This window comes from Typopeltis vanoorti, chromosome 13, assembly GCF_054136105.1.
Source record: "Typopeltis vanoorti isolate ZY-2024b chromosome 13, IOZ_Tvanoo_1.0, whole genome shotgun sequence".
In the NCBI taxonomy this organism is placed as follows: Eukaryota; Metazoa; Arthropoda; class Arachnida; order Uropygi; family Thelyphonidae; genus Typopeltis; species Typopeltis vanoorti.
Genome location: NC_143561.1, coordinates 37,875,174 through 37,892,835, shown reverse-complemented (window position 1 = coordinate 37,892,835; position 17,662 = coordinate 37,875,174). Strand labels below are relative to the sequence as shown.

Here is a 17,662-nt window from a genome sequence, read left to right as displayed (position 1 = left end):
TGGATCTATTCAAGTTTTCTTGTAAGGCCACAACATCATCTCTATTCTTCATGGTTCTTCCCAACTTTGCATCATCTGCAAACAACTGAATATCTCATCCAAATCTTCACCAATATCATTAATATACAAGATAAACAGTAATGGCCCTAAAACAGACCGTGAGGCACGCCACTAGTGACTTCACTTTCTGGATATTGCTCTGCCATACACAACTTGCTGATACCTATCAGATAGCCAGTCTTCGATCCAATGCACTAATCTAATAATATCCATCTCCATCTGCTCTAGTTTGACTATAAGCTTATTATGCAGTAATCTATCAAAAGCCTTTGTAAAATCTAAGTATACTACTGTGTATCCCACTCCTTTCTCCAATGAATTCATCACCTTATTGTAATAAGTAAGTAGATTACTAAAACACACCTCCCTTAGTAAAATCAAGATAATACCATTGTTGTCAACCCAATTCTGGATCCTAGTTCTCACAAGTTTCTCCAACAACTTAACTACAACACCTGACACACAGATAGGCCTATAATTTGATGCTTGAGTTCTATCATCTCCCTTATGAAGCGGCACAATCTTGCCCTCCTTCCACTCCTCAGGAACTTGACCCAATGCAAGACTCATACTAAAAAAATATGTTAAGGCAGGTGTCAACTCCCTGGCACATTCCTTCAGAATGCATGGTGATATATCATCATGTCCAATAGCCTTATTATCATCTAGTTTGTTCAACTCCCCAAAACCCACTTGCTTACTTACAGTCAGTCTCTCCTCCCCATCATCAACTGCTCTCAATCTCTCCACATTCACAAGATTGAAAGACTGTTATGAACTGCTCATTAAGTATCTTCACTACATCTTTCACAACAGCTGTCTTTATACCATTTTCTCCAATCAATGTCATACTTCCATAATCATTCTATTTTTTTTTTTTTGCTGGCTACTATCGAAAGAACTCCTTAGGATTCTTTTTGGCTTCATTAGCTAACTGCTGTTTATACCTTACTTTTGCTACCCTTACCAACCAAGTCATCCGCCTTGCCTGGTCTTTGTAATCCTCATGGAATTGGTTATTTCGGTTTCTCTTATGCTGCCTCCATAATGCCCTTTTTTTCTGTATCGCATGCTATATGTACACCTACCTTATTTAACCTTCTGACTCTTGGAATACATTTAGACATTGCTTCTACTAGATAGTTCTTGAAAATCCCCCAAGCTGCAATGATTTCTTTTCCAGCTACCTCCTCATTCCATGCTACACCCGCAAGCTGTCTCCTGAGCCCTTCATAATCACCCCCCCCCCACCTGTAGTTGTTCCACATATAACCTTTTCTCACATAATATCCATCTCACACCATACTGCCTCAAAACCACAGGTACTATTTCCCTATTGAATTTCTACTTTGTATGGACATAACTCTTTCTCTATCAGCAGCATTCCCCCCTCCCTTTTTTACCCTTTCTATCCTCATGAAACACATCATACCCCTTTCATCTCTATTCCTGCCAGGATGTCGTCCTCATTTAACCGTATTATTATAATCATATTATCATTTAACCATATATCTCATTTATTTCAACAATTTTCGGGTGAACACTCAATTAATGCAACCATTTCATCTGTCTTGTTTCTTACTTCTAGCATTTATATACAAACACAACAGCTCATTCCTGGATCTACAGCTAGTTCCACTAATACCACTAATTTGATGTGATTTCTCCATGCTCAACTGGAGACATTTCCCTTTCTGCTTATTCATTTTAGAACCCTCTTCAAGTTCAACTGTTTCCTCTTGATCCCAGGTCATCCTATTCCTTTCCTGTCTACACATGTGTTTCCCTGTCCATCCTGAGCCTCCCTGTTTCCGTGTTCCTCTTGCACACCCCATTCTCTATACTCATGCCACTCACTTCCTCATTCATAACCCCTCTTCAATCTCTCCTATCTTACTCTCCCGCTCTTCCACATCGCTTCCCACTTGATCAGATTCATTCTCTGTACTCACTTCTCTATCTTCCAGCAGCAGTCTCTCCAAGCGACTGACACCAAAACCACTCAAATGCAGTCAATCATTCTTACTTAGTTCACTTCATCCTTCAAACTCATTTAACACATTAACAAAACTGTACTCCTTTCTCCTTACATATTTCAGCTAACATATCATTCAAAATCCTTGCTCTCCATCTCATCTCACCACTGTCATACCCAGGCAACACACTTCCTACCTTTCTTATCACATATAATAAGCAAACCAGAAATTTTTATGATAATCACTTATACTCTCAAGTAAAACATGATGTAATATTTTTTTCCTCGATGCTAAACACAACTGATAACAATGGAAGTAAAACTATCTGGCATTTGTTTCTGAATGCACAGATTAAGCAGGTAGAGATGGCAGGACATTTGCTATCATCAGTAATCTAATATAAATTTGATTACATGCCTACAAATAATACCTCATAACTCTAGAAGACAACTGTTGTTTGTGATTTCTTCTTTCATGAAGCAACACTCAAAGCTCACTTTTATCTGGATGTTGGGTCTTATAAGAATGCTAGTGAGATGATCTTCATAATTTCTATTCGTCCTTTCCTTGGTTGGATTTGTTTTCAGTCTTCTGATGTTAAATGTATGCAGTGAAACTTATCACTTAAGAAATTATTTGAATGGAAACATTTACCGTATTTGCCGGCATATAAGACCCCCCCCCCTTTTTGTACACATTTTTAGGAAAAAAACTTTATCACTGAATATTATAATGAATTTACAATATTTCAAATATAAAGTAATACGTAGGTCTACTTTCAACAAATATATAATCTAACTAGGAAAGAGTACCCAACTTTTAATCTTCGTCAAAACCAAGAAATTCATCTCCAGACCTAAGTGAAGAGACACACATGAAACCTCTTCGAAATCAGAATCTGAGTCCTCATACAACAAATTGTCCTCTGTACCATCCAGTGCATTACTAATGCCACACTTCTTAAATGATTCAACCAATGTCTCAGTTTTCACAGCATCCCATGAAGCTTTGACCTACTCACAAACTTGCGAAATGCTAGGCCTCTTCCTTCTTCCCGATGGAAGAAGGAAGAGGCCTAGTAACCTCAAAATCTGAAGCGTAACCTCAAAATCTGAAGACTGCTTCCAGCTGTTCCGCTTCTCCTTCATAAATCCCTTAAATGGTTTATTAATACAGACATCTAAAGGTTGAAGCTGACTACTTAGATCTCCTGGAATTACAGCTAACTGAGTTATCAATTCCTTGAGTTTATTTTTAACATCTTCTGTTCTGTGAGAATGAAACTGATTCCATACTAGCAGGGCAGGCTTCTTCAACAGTCCACCAGGGCACCTAGACCAAAGTTTAGCTATCCATAACTTCGTTCCTCCTCTATCCATCCAGCCTTTTGCATGAACATGTACAAACACTCCTTTAAGCAGTTTTAAGCACATCCACTGAACTCTACGTAACTGGAATGCTCTCCCACACTGCAAGGAAGCAAGAAAGAAATCGCATAACTCAGAACAGAGAAAATTTCCAGATATAAAAGTAATAAAAAACTGAATATCGGCGTATAAGACGGACCTAGTTTTTCAGACCTATTTTCAAAGGAAAAAAAGTGCATCTTATATGCCGGCAAATACTGTATTTTCTATTCCACTTTAAATTCTTGTGCTTTATCTAAGGCTTAGTTTTCCAATGCATGTGCAACAGCTGTATGAGAGAAGATTCTGCAGTTGGTTATCAACAAAATCTCCATCTTCCTTTGTCTGTTTATATTAAAGCCAGTAATAGCTGCATGCAATCAGTTATAACTAACAAATTTATTAGTTAATTATTAGCTTTAGATGTTTTTTTTCTTCATTTCTAGTTATGCTAATTATATTAATAAGTCAATATTTCACCTTGGTCACCAAGGCATCTTCAGGGACACAAAGAATACTGAGCATGAGCACACAAGCAGTAATGTAAACACAGACTGATTGTAAAAGGTGGGCTCCTACAGTCCTAATTGGTACCCTTTATGGGTGCAGTGATGGACACTTGCTGAAGGTCTCAAAATAATGGTCATCCAGATTTTTGACAGCTGAAGTTATTTAAAGTTTGGGGAATGTTGTAGTACCATGGCAGATTCCAGAAATAATCTATCTGATTTAAATCTGTTTCTGTATAGGAGGGAGTTTTTTCTTCTCCCTCTCTCTTCAGATTTAAATCAGACTTTCTGGAATCCATACTTAAAAATGCCAAACACAAGCATATTAGAGTCTACATTCAATTATGCAATAATGGCTATTTACTATCCTTTTGTTTAATAGTTTTCAATACAGATGAAGCCTTGTAAGCTCTTTTTTTTCATAGGTTGTTATCACCTGCTAGTTAAATATTTCTGAATAAATCTCTCTATAACACTACCGATTCAAAGTTCAAGTTCTCTTAGAATGAAGATATTGAAATATCTTTCCATTTACTCTTAAAATTTACTTTTACTCTTAAAATCCCTTCTTAATTATCAACATCTAAACAGTGTATAGAGTTTTCTGGTTTAACTGCATATGCACTACATTTTCAAGCATCACAGTCTAGTTTCGGTTTACAACAAATGAACATATAGGCAATCTAGTTCTGAAAGGCAATGGAAGGAGAAAGGTAAACATGAGTAAACAAAAGTGCACTGAATAAGGTAGATAAAATTGATTATAAAAACATGCAATTGATGACTGATACTACTTTTTTTCCAGACACAAAAAACAAAAAAATTAATGAATGTAACTGAGAAGCAGCAAAAGAGAGATTGTGGTTCTGCTAGGAAGAAATTATTTGATTAATGTTGGGGAATGTTGGCAAACAATTTGATGTGTAGGTTATGTAGAAAGAATGAATGACTGAAAGTTTTTGGATATGTTGAGCAAGTTTGAAAGACAAAAGGATTTATATAAGAGGGACAGCCTACACTTAAAAGTATTTGGTATCAAGAGCTGGAGAACTTATTTATCGGTAGGAGACCTAATATGGAGAATCCATGCATAAGAGCAACTAAGTTATGTAACTGTATTAATGATATGAATATGCTTAATAATGGAAATAATTATGAAAAGATGAATGTGTTTGTCCATTTCGGACTTATTGACTATGTATAAAGATGTCTGCATACGTGAAGAATTAGATACGAACAGAAATCTGAAAGTTGTCCGACTGTCATGCAGACTATACAAGAAAGCATGGCGATAACGTCCGTACACAAATACCAAAACTATAAGGAACAAAGGGGCTGAGCTTGTTGCCATAGTGAATATGTTGTGGCCTCAAAATATTGGCATTAGTGAGAATTGACTCTCAGAAGTAGATGTACTACCTGGTAATGAATGTAAAAGGTACAATATTTTAGGAAGGATAAGCAAGAAAGAAGAGGAGGGGATGTAATGCTTATCATATCAGATGATCTGAGCTATGTTAGAGTAGATAGCTGTGACTGCAATATTAGAAACAGTTTTCCACGTAGCAGTGAATCTGAGGTTATTTGGTGTGAGGTGGAGTCTAACGAGATCAAATACATGGCAGGGTGTGTTACTACAGACCTAGTGGATCAGCTGATAATGAAATGCATCCCAATTAAATCTCCTAATGGGTACTAAATTAATCATCATGGTCACTAATTATCTGAAGATTGACTGGGTAGCAGTAAAATCTCATGAAAAAAATGAAGATGAATTTAGCTATTGCATGACAACTTCCATCAGCAGCGCTTGTGATAGAAGCAATTTGAAGTCAAAGAATATTAGATCCGATTAGTGTCAAAGGTGATTTCAATAAAAGACAACACTGTCCTGCCTGCTTCTGCTTGGTGACAGTGATCATGCTGTGCTGACGTGGGAAGTAGCTAAGTGTGTGGATATTCCATTTAGAAAAGATTACATGCTGAATCATAAAGCAGGAAATTATGACAAACTGAGGAGAATACTAAGAATACTGAAGCAAAATAGATGTGCAATCATATTAAGCAAGAGATTTTTAAGACAAAGATTATGCGGAAGAAATACTGTGCATAAGAATGATGTTGGTTATAAAATTTACTAGGCTCAAGCCAAAAGAGTTGATTATTGTACAGGAAGTGGAAGTGGGAAAAGAAACTGGTTCTGCAAGCATAACAGAAACCAAAAGAATTCTATTGTTATGTTCCAAGTAAAAGAAAGAATGAATGTGAAAGATGTAATGTGTGTCTCGTTAATGCAGAAGTATGTGTGTGGCAGATGCAGAAGAGATTGTTCAACTAATGAGTACCCATTTTGCAAAATGAATTCAACCTAATGTATGGAACACAGAGCTCAATGCTACCTCCACTCTCAAGAAACTCAAGTGCATGAGAAAGAAGTACTAGAGTTATTTCATAATTTGAATCTCAGCACATGGAAGATTCTATAGGATGGGGGGTGAATACACAATAATTACATTGTATAAGAGAGGAGGAGGGGTGTAAAGAGTGATATGTGTAACTATCAACCTATCAAGTGGCGGTAAGAGATCACATACAGAAATGGATTGACAGAGAATTATTTATACTTTGCAATAAACACCATGTATTTACTAAGGGAGGGTTATCTATGAGTAATTTGCTCACATTTTATAATGTAACAGCTGAGTTAGACAAGGGGGAATGGATACCTCACTTGAACTGTGCTAAAGCTTTTGACAAGATTCAGCATGGAAGGCTGTGCATAAATTGGAGTAAGAAGATGGCCAAGTGACATATCAAAAAATGGCATAATGGTGAGTCGACATGCTTTAAGGCAGGGGGGGTCTTTAACACATGGCCCCACGGGTCGCCTGTAGCCCACGAGCCATTCTGAAAAAATAACTACTTAACATTAAAACGTGATTAAATAAAAATAATTTGAATGAAGCCTGCAGGCCACTAAGCTATACTGCAGTATTATTTAGAATTGTAAGATGCTTACCAGATTCACAAGGAACGCTGTGCATTTGATACTTTACATAAAATCCTATAAAAATAAATATTAAATAGACACGCTTCTTCAGCTATCTACCAGCACCAAGCAGTACTTAAGTACTAGTACTAACGTCACAGGTAGATGGCTGAAGCAGTAGTTCATTCGAGTGTGCTGTCTAGTGCCTTCCAGATACATCTAGAAGGTTCTCGATACTTCGTTATTTTCATATAAATACAAGAGGATCTCACCCACAGTTAATCAGTCGTGAGCAGTGCGATATTTGTGTATAAGTGCATGCAGGTTCATCGTGTCAGCCATAGCCTATTGTGTTTTTACATTGCCATACTTTTTTCATTAGTGTGAGACATATTCAGTGGATAATAACCATTACACGACCACTTTGGATAATTTTTTTGGTTCACCTTCCATCACTATGGCGTCTACGATTAAAAGGCGTAAATCAAGTGATTCTTGTCGGTTTTTAATGAAAAGTGGACCAATTTGTACTTTTTTGTGCCGATCGATAATAAGCCAGTGTGTTTAATTTGAGTCAGTGTCAGTATCAAAAGAATACAATATAAACTGACACTATGAGACAAGCATCCAATTTCGATCACCTTCAAGGGAAGCTTCATGTGGACAAAGTAACAGTCTCCAAATTGATTTAAAATGCCAGCAGGATATGTTTAAAAGGCAGAGGGAAGAGAGCGAAGCATGCGTCAAAGTAAATTATGTAATAGCTGAAAAAATTGCTAAAAAATTACTTGGACGGTGAGTTTGTGAAAGAGTGTCATCGCTGCTGGGGAAATTCTGTGCCAAAAATAATAAGGAAGTGTTTATAAAACCAAGTTTGTCTGGGGTAACTGTAGCACTACGTGTTGAAGAACTTGCCAATGACATTGAAGGAACTTTAAAAAAAAAGTCATCTGAATTTATGTCATATTCACTTGCTTTAGATGAGAGCACAGATATGAAGGATACAGCACAACTGGCTATCTTTGTCTGTGACACTGATCAACAATTCACTGTGACAGAAGAACTGCTAGCACTCGTACCTATGAAAGGAACGACGAAAGGCACTGATATTCTTGAAGCTGCCAAGAAAATGCTTCAGCATTTCGACCTCAGCTTAACCAACCTTGAGGGTGTGGTAACTGATGGTGTCCCTGCTATGGTGGGAAAGAACAAAGGGTTTGTTGCGCTGCTACGGAAAGAACTGGAACTAGAAGGAAAAGATTTCGTCCATTACCACTGTTTAATCCATCAGGAGAATTTGTGTGCGAAAACTATTGGATATGAGAATCTCATGAAAGTTATTGTGACTGCTGTCAACATTATTAGGGCAAGAGGATTGAATCATCGTCCATTCCAAGAGTTTTTGACCCAAGAGTGTGAAGTGGTGGATCATGGCGATGTGGTTTATTATAGTGGTGTGTGTTGGTTGAGCAGAGGGAGGGTTCTTAAAAGAGTCTGACTTAAGGAGCGAAATACAGCAGTTCATGCAAACCAAGGGGAAGCCAATTGCAGAATTCAACGATGTGAAGTGGATGACAGACTTTGCCTTTGTGACCGACATCTCGTTGCATATGAATGATCTAAATATGCAGCTACAATCCAAAGTTCAACTGGAGCACACTCTGTTTGATCACATCAAAGCTTTACTGGCCAAGTTCAAACTTTGGGAGGCACAACTCACAAAAAAAAAAAAAAAGACAACTCATTTTTAGCTTCTCGCTGAGTCCAACTGTTCGTCTCTTGATGAATACGCTACAAAAATTAGCCATGTTGTGAAGTGAATTCGAAGAGAGATTTGGCGATTTTCGTAACCAACAGTCTTCTTTAGATTTATTTTCAATGCCATCCAGTGTCAATGCTGCTGAAATGCCAGGCTCAGTACCAATGGAGCTGCTTGAACTCCAAAACAACTCTACTTTGAGAGAAAAATTATTCAATGTGCCCTTGCTCACATTTTACAAAGACTACATTTCTGAGGAAGCATTCCCTAATCTTCGCCAGCATGCTTTGAAGATGTGTGCTTTGTTAGGAAGCATATACTTATGTGAGCAGTTCTTCTCCAGAATGAAGCATGTGAAGTCCAAGACAAGAACTCAGATTACAGACCAACATCTCGAGAATACTCTGCACATAGCGACTTCCAACATTGATGCGAACATCGACAAGCTGGTCAAGGAAAAGCATTGCCAAGTTTCCCATTGGCACTAGACACACCAATATTACTACAATGCACTAACAAATGACCTTGCAGTCTTAGATGAATACTTCAGCAAATGGAGATTACGCCCAAATCCAAGCAAAACAGAAGTTTCACGCTTCCAACTGAACAATAACCAGGCTAAGAAAGAACTCATGGTCTACTTCAACCACAAACTAAGCTACAACAGAATATCTGGGCATCGCTTTGGATAGAACTCTGTCTTTTAAACCACATCTCATTAACACAGCATCCAAGCTAAAAACACGAAACAATATACTGCAAAAACTATGTGGAACAACTTGGGATGCCTCAGCAACAACGCTTCGCTGCACTGTTCTTAGTCTCATTTACTCTACAGCTGAATACTGCTCACCCGTATGGCTGAACAGCGCCCATGTGTATTTGGTTGATGCGCAGCTTAACACCACTATGCACCTTATTTCTGGAACTGTGAAATCAACTCCAACATACTGGCTCCCAGTGCTAAGCAACATCCAACCTCCCCAGCAAAATCATGGAAATCCAAAATCTTCCAATCCACAAAGACATCACACCCCCTAGAAATAAACAGGCTAAAGTCAAGGCACCCTCCAATGTTAACAGCAAAAAATCTTGCGGAGACAAGTTTCAACATGAAGGAGAAGTGGAAAGAGTCCTGGTGTAACACTCAACAAGGACTTCCAGTGGATCCAACACGGATGCCTTCGGGTTTTGACCTACCTCGGAAAACTTGGTCTACCTTAACCAAATTCGCACCAATCATGGCAGATGTGCAGACCACCTTTACAAATGGGGCATGATTGCTTCATCCAGGTGCAACTCTGGATCATCCTGCCAGAAATTAATCATATTACACTAGAATGCGCCCAACGTGCATACAATGGAAACCTGTTGGACTTCATCCATGCTACACCAAGTGCAGTTGACTGGATAATCAACCTAGACACACAGTTGTAGAGTGTCTTGAGTGTCTCTTTTATGACTGTATTATGTCTTATTATTGTACACATGTCTATTATTACGTTCATATATATTAAGAATTAATGTGATGTAACTTTTCATCTGTGAGCCATTACGCTAAATAAATAAGCACATTTCATGCTAAAATCCTGTCAAATGGAGAAATGCGTGAAACCAAAATACTAATTAATATAGTATTGAAATATAATATATCTGAGAGAAACATAGAAAATGTTTATCTTAGGTATTATATTATAAAACATTATTACTCGTTGTGCCAAAAAAATCCTTTAATTCACAAACAGAAAAACAAATGGGTCAATAATGTATGTAAAGAAACTATAAGAAACATAAGTTGAGGTTAAAAATGCTTACAGGACTCATTACAAGAAAATACTGAAAATTATAGGATCTGCAGAAATTTAACTAGTAAAATACTGCGTTCAGAGAAAATGCTAGCAGAGAAAAAATTAATTGAAAATAATACAAATATAACTCTGAGAGGTTCTTCAGATGCAGTAGAATACTTAAAAGAGGATATAGACCAGAATCAAATATGAAAAAAACAATAAGTGTGAGTACTCAATATTTGCTAGCAGGAAAACTTGAACAGCTGAATGAAGATAAAATTATTGTAAGAATATATAAAAAATGAGTAAAACGTAATGTATACATTTTTAATGAAAATTTAATATGGCAAATATCTTACAATAGACATAGTAAAAAAAAATGCAAATTTCAGCAAATAACTTGCTGGATAGTAGGCAAACACATACGAAAGTACTGATATTACAAATTTCTAAGTGTACTGCATCCATATATCATGTGTCAGTGTTAACAAAGGTGATGGTACATGTACTACTGCGTACCATTCCCTTTCCCAAAGCACAACCATGGAGGGTTAATTACCCAAGTAAAAAAAAATGTTGAGGAATTCAAATAATGTTTTGAGAAGATTACTTAACAACTCATCACCACTATCAAATGAAAACCTTATAATGGAGGTACAATGTTTAGAAGAAAATGTTGAAGAATCCACAATTGAGGAGTCATCTCTGACTGATGTTGAGAATATTATTAAAGTACTATAAATAATAAGGCAGGTGGTGAGAATAAAATTACAGTAGAATTTCTAAAAATTGGAGGAACACCTTTAACAACTGAGATTTATGAAATTATCAAGCTGATATGCCAAAAAGAAGAAATTCCAGTTGACTGGAATACAGCCATACTGTGCCCTATTTTTAAAAGATGAGACCCTATCATAACCAATAATTAACTATAGATCTCTCTGATACTTGCTAAAAGTTACTGTCTACACTGATCTGAAAAAGAATTAATGGATATGCTTCAAACATTACAGCAGGGCATCAGTATGGCTTCTGTAAGGTGAAAGTCAACAACAGATCACATTTTTACTCCTTGACAGTTGCTAGAAAAACATTATGAATATGATAAAGAATTACCTCTAATATGTGTTGACTATAAATGAGTATATGGCAATATATATTGAAATGCACTACTCAGAGATCGAAATCTAAGAGTTTCACGTCAAAGAACTATCGGTGAGTCCAAGCGTAAGTCAACACCTGGGTGGTACAACACTAGGGCAACTCAGAGCAAAGGTGGAGCAAGCTCCGTCACTATCCTTAATATTTTCTCATAATGTAAAACACAGCTCCTAGGAGATGTATTACTGTTTTACATTATGAGGAGAGGTCACTACCCAGACCGATTTCAACCTTCATTGAGGTCTCATCACTGAGTAGGTAGACCTGGATAATATCAAGGTTTAAGTGAAATGAACTTACATACCCCTACTATACGAATTGCAAGAACGGTGTACCCATATATTATTACTACGATAAAGAGCCAAGAGGCTATTTTTTTTCGGCAGCGTAAATTAAGTTAAGGGGATAATAAATCCCTCATTATTTTAAAGTCGGATAGTTCTTCGGCATGAAACTCTTAGATTTCAATCTCTGAGTTTCATATCCAGCTTTAAAATAATGAGGGATTTATTATCCCCTTAACTTAATTTACGCCGCCGGAAAAAATAGCCTCTTGGCTCTTTATCATAGTCTTAATAAAACTTAATAAAAAAGAAATAATGGTTGTAAAACAAGAAGTGCAATATTGCATTGTATACCTTCAGGCTCTGATGACTGGATGCCTGGTACAGCATTGTATCGAACTGGCTTTTCTTTGAATGTGCCTTCAGGAAACTGCTGCCAGATTATTTCAAATAACTCATCATCTACATGCCAGGATTTCTCAAATAACAAACTGCTAGTATAGTGCCAAATCTTGTAACTAAAATAAGAATTAATTTCAAATTCTTCATACAAAAAATATTTACTAATTAATGAGAAAATCATTCTTCATGTGCTTAATTCTATGACTAAGACTATGGTGTCGTGGGCAACTAATTTTATTTTACATAAGTCCACAAGAAGTCTATGCAAAGTCTAGAGAACAGTAGAAAATGAAAATATTTGTAGTCAATTTAAATGAATACAAAAATGAGTATTTGAAATATAGACCTACATGCATCTTGAAGATGCCTGCACTTCTATATATATTACTTAATATTTACTAATACTTTGCTATTACTTAATAGCAAATATTTAAGTAAATATTTACTAATATTTAACTTAATATTTGCATCAAATTATACAAAATTCAATTTTTGACCATTTCAGATAAAAGTTAAATTCAGTTATTAATGCTACCTAGTTCATTTTAAATCCACAGTTTTTTTACAATTCTAAGATTACTGAAATTTCATGTCGCTCTTTTATCGACATTAATAATGTCAATAAAGTTTGCTTTACATCAAAGCTCACTAAATGCTTGTTATCACATGCATTTATCCCTACCCTCTTTTATAAGGACTTATGATGTAAAATTCTGTGTTAAATTATAAATCAGATTTTCAGCAGAGCATTCATTAAGTCAAAAGGAGTCTGGAAATCCATTTTAAACTACTTCAGAAAAAAATTTTCTTGAATTTACTTTTTTTTTTTTTTTGACATGAAATTTTAGAGATGTCTGAGATTTAAATCACCTCTAATGTATTTTGAATCTCAACAAGAATACTGTGATACAATTTACAGATCCAATGTGAATAAGGTTGCAAAGTTATACCAGATACACTTGATTCAAGTTCAAGGACCAGAGCATCTCAGGAATCATTACTTTGAGGGAAAATAATAGAAAATAAACTCAAAAAGGTTTGGATAACTGTGTTTCTATTTGCAAAGTAAATTAAATTAATTCCGTGTCATTATATAGATAAGTACTGTTTGAATATTTACCACACCCTAATAATTCACCCTTTAAAAAGATTATGCTCTGAAACCAGAGTGATACCAAGTAGGCAATAATTGTAAACAATCGTAAAAAAAGTACATTCTATATGCACCATAACACAACAATTTTCTTAGAGCCATCTCTGGCAGATATATAGGAGCAAAATAATTTTGTTTTGTGCCATTAAAATGGCCTGACTGAAACAATAAAGCTAGTAAAACAATTACAAGATTTTTCCATTTGGTCTGGAATGAAAATTGATGGGATGGAAAGTTTCCAATTCCATTTCACCAAAAGCCACAGAGGAATTTTGCCATTAAAAACACAATTCTAGCCAAGAGGGAGGGGATAGGGGGATTATAATTTTCTTTCAAATAATTTCATCAAGCAAAATGGAATTATAATAGGATTCCTTCCCTCTCATGCTCGTGGAAAGGCTTAGATGTTGGTTATGCATTTTTTATAAATAATTCAAGGAAATTACAACGTCAACTAGGATATACATTAAAATAAATTTTAATATACTTCAATATTTCGGCAACGTCACGTTGCCATTTTCAAGAAACTTAAGAACAAGACACGTGCACACAGGCACAACAAACAGTAAGTGAGGAAGAAGCAGGAAGCTATTATTTCTCCTAAAGTCCTGATGGTGCCTCCTAGCGGGCAATATTGGTATTCTTGGGCGATTGGGTTGAAGGTCTTCTGATGTAGGCTTCCCTCTCATTATAATTCCATTCCATTAAAAATATTTTCAATTGGCTGAAAATATCCCTTCCCCACTCAGTCAAATTCATTTACTGTCTCTATCACTCTCCCAATGCAACAACTACTCTGAGCGCTTTTAATTTTCTCTCCTTAAAAACTGATTTTCTCCAGTCCCACTTTCACAAGTGAAATCAGATTTTGATGTCCACAACACCAACTGGCTTTCCTCCTCCAGTTGTACAGATCTTGCCGGCAGAGGTGCTGAAACATTTGCCATCACTTGACCTTACACAACTTGTTCAGATGCCAACCAGAATACCCGAACCACTCCCCAAACACCCTAGATCTCTTCCTCACCAATGACCCATCCAAATACACAGTGAAATTGTAGTCTTGACACATCTTTTGGAGAACCAGGGTTTAGTTAGGTAATGGCAGTTCAGAGTAATGTGGGGGAATGTGTGTTTCCATGCCTGTGAAGATTATGCGGCCGGATTCGCGGTCGCACCGAAAGAAGTGCAGGTGCTTGATGTAATGTATAACATCAAACGTGGGATCTGTCGCTTAGCACCGGAGATGGCAAATAACATCAGACTTGACGTCGCCAACATCCTCGCCTCCAAAAAGTAATTTATCGTCCGGCCAACGCACTGCTCTCATGAAATTATGGAAAGAAAAAAGTATCGTCATCACCAGAGCGGATAGGGGTAATGCTACAGTCGTTCTTAATGCCACCGAATACAATCGAAAAATCGAGATTATCCTCCGAGATCACTCTACCTACATTCCACTAGAACACGACCCCCACAAAAACACAAGTTAAAAAACTTAGATCTCTTTTCCTTTGCCATCAATTCTGGTTATTTTTCTTGGAAGAAAAAAATCTACAAGCAGATAGAGGGTACCACCATGGGTCCCACCACCACCACCAATTTTTATATGGAAGATTTTGAAAAACGAGCCATAGATTCAGCCCCTCTCAAACCTTCTATCTGGTTAAGATATGTAGATGATGTGTTCTCTATTTGGCCTCATGGCCCAGACACATTAGACTCCTTCCTCAGTCACCTCAACAGCCTACATCGAAGAATCCAGTTTACGATGGAAAAGGAAAAGAACAATTGTTTACCCTTCCTAGACACCTAAGTTACATGCCTTCCCAACGGTACACTTTCTTTCACTGTATACAGAAAACTCAAGCACACGCAATCCACAGGATCACATTCACAAACTCTCCCACCACCATCCCTCTCAACAATATGGCATTATTAAAACTCTAACCAAGAGAGTCCAAAATCTTTGTTCCAGTGGAACCTCCCTTACAACTGAGCTTGACAACATACACAACACTTTCCTCTCCAATGGTTACAGCGATCACAGTATTAAAAAAATAATCAGGTCCTCCCTCATTCCTTGGTCTTCTCTTCAGAAAGAGTTTAGAAATGCCATCACCATACCCTATATCCGTGGCACATCAGAAAAAATAGCCAAGATTTTAAAAAAGTACAACCTACACACAACATTTATGCCCCATTGCAAACTTGCTACCCTTATCCGTTCTACAAAAGATCAGCTCCCTCCTCTCTCTCTCAGTGCCTGGAGTTTATAAAGTACCCTGCTACTGTAAGCTGGCATACTTTGGACAGACAGGCAGATCAGCAACCATCCGCCTGAAGGAACACAAGTCATACATCTGCAACCACGACTATGGTCAGTCAGGCCCGGTTGACCATGTCTTGGATACAATCCACAGGATCTCATGGAAAAAACCACCATGCTCCGCCACAGCAAATTCAAAAAAGAGACTATTTTTAGAATCAGCAGCAGCCTTCAGAAATCAACCAAATCTTAATAAATACGGTTGCATTAAGCTTCCTAAGATTTGGGAAACATTTATCAGAAATCCCTCCTTACATTCCAGGCCACCTACAACCGCCCTTAGAGGACGCTCTACCTAGATAGGACTTTAGAGTCACCCACGTGGCTGAGCTTAGTATTGTATGGTATTTGTGTATATGTTACATTAGTTTTTTTGTGTAATCCCTGAAGATGTCTCAATGACTGATATAGGAAGTATGAAATTCTGTTTTGATCCTTTCTGAGTGCTGTATACAATCCATTAAGCCTCCAACATGAAGACAGTGAAATTAGTGGGGCCCCTAGGTAATTCTGACCACAATCTAGTGCTCATCTCCTCCCCCCAAGCAACAACGCTTACACAACCACTCCCATACAAGAGTAGTTTGGCATTATAACAGTGCCAAGTGGGACAGCCTGTGCAACTTCTATACCACATTCCCATGGTTGGACTATTGCTTCCAGCCATCCAACTCAAACATATGCAACCCTATCACCAAAGTAATCCTCATAAGCATGGAAACACACATTCCCCACACTACTCTGAACTGCTCTGGTTCCCCAAAAGATGTGTCAAGGCTGTACAAATGAAAAACCAAACATACTGTAACTGGCTCAAATCAAGAACCCATCATCCTTTAGAGCTAATACTGAATCTCTAAAGCTTCTAAATACATGGGGAAAAAAAAAAATCAATGCTTCCAAAACAGAGTTCGAAAGAGCAAAAAGCAGGAAACTAGCAGCCTGTCCAAACAGCAGCTGAGCCTTTTGGTCTCTCGCCAAAGCAATTCGCCGTAACTTCTGCCCAACATTATTCCCACCCACATCATACCCAGATGGCTCTATTGCATCATCATCACCCACAGAAAAAACAATCTTCTGGCTTCACACTTTGCTTCCAGTGCATGTATAACTGACAATGGTAAATGTCTCCCAACCATTTCAGATGTCCAACATACAATGCCCCTTATATCCTTTTGCCAGAAAGAGATTAGAAAAATACTGTCCAAATTAGACACAAAAAAAAAAAAAAAAGTCTCATGGCCCTGATAGCATTCCTCCAATTTTCCTGAAAGTTTTCCCACCAGAACTGACTCCTATCCTATGTCACCCACACACACTCTCTCTTACTCCACTGGTATCTATCCCACAACCTAGACATCAAACAGTATGGATTGGTGATTTTAATAGCTATCATGAAGAATGGAAGTACCGTGATAACAATGACTGCGGTACTACCCTTGTTCAATGGGCAGAAATAAATAATATACACCTTGTATTTGATGCCAAGGATAGAAACACCTTTAGATCATCAGCATGGCAAACAGAGTCTAATCCAGACTTATGTTTTGTTTCAATAAACACAGAAGGGCAACCATTACCAGCAAGATGATATGTACTTTCTAACTTCCCACACAGTCAACATCGACCAATGTTACTGGAAATTTGTATGACACTACCTATAACAAGTTCATTTCCACGACCGCGTTGGAATTTTAAAAAAGCAAAATGGAGAAATTTTTCAATGAATTGGATAAACGTGTTCGTTGGATACCTGCTATAGTTGTGGAGTACAAGAGATTTGTAGGAGCAATCATATCAACTGCGAAAAAATATATCCCTAGAGGTTACAGAAAAGATTTTGT

General features: G+C 37.2%; 1 protein-coding gene across 1 annotated transcript in view; it reads right to left on the bottom strand.

The window, feature by feature from the left end:
* eIF2A (eukaryotic translation initiation factor 2A) overlaps positions 1-17,662 on the bottom strand; it is a 270,564-nt gene that overhangs the window by 69,965 nt on the left and 182,937 nt on the right. Inside the window, exon 13 of the mRNA XM_090402822.1 lies at positions 12,289-12,452. Within this exon, the coding sequence (XP_090258948.1) occupies positions 12,289-12,452 (164 nt within the window). The remainder of the gene's footprint in view (positions 1-12,288; positions 12,453-17,662) is intronic.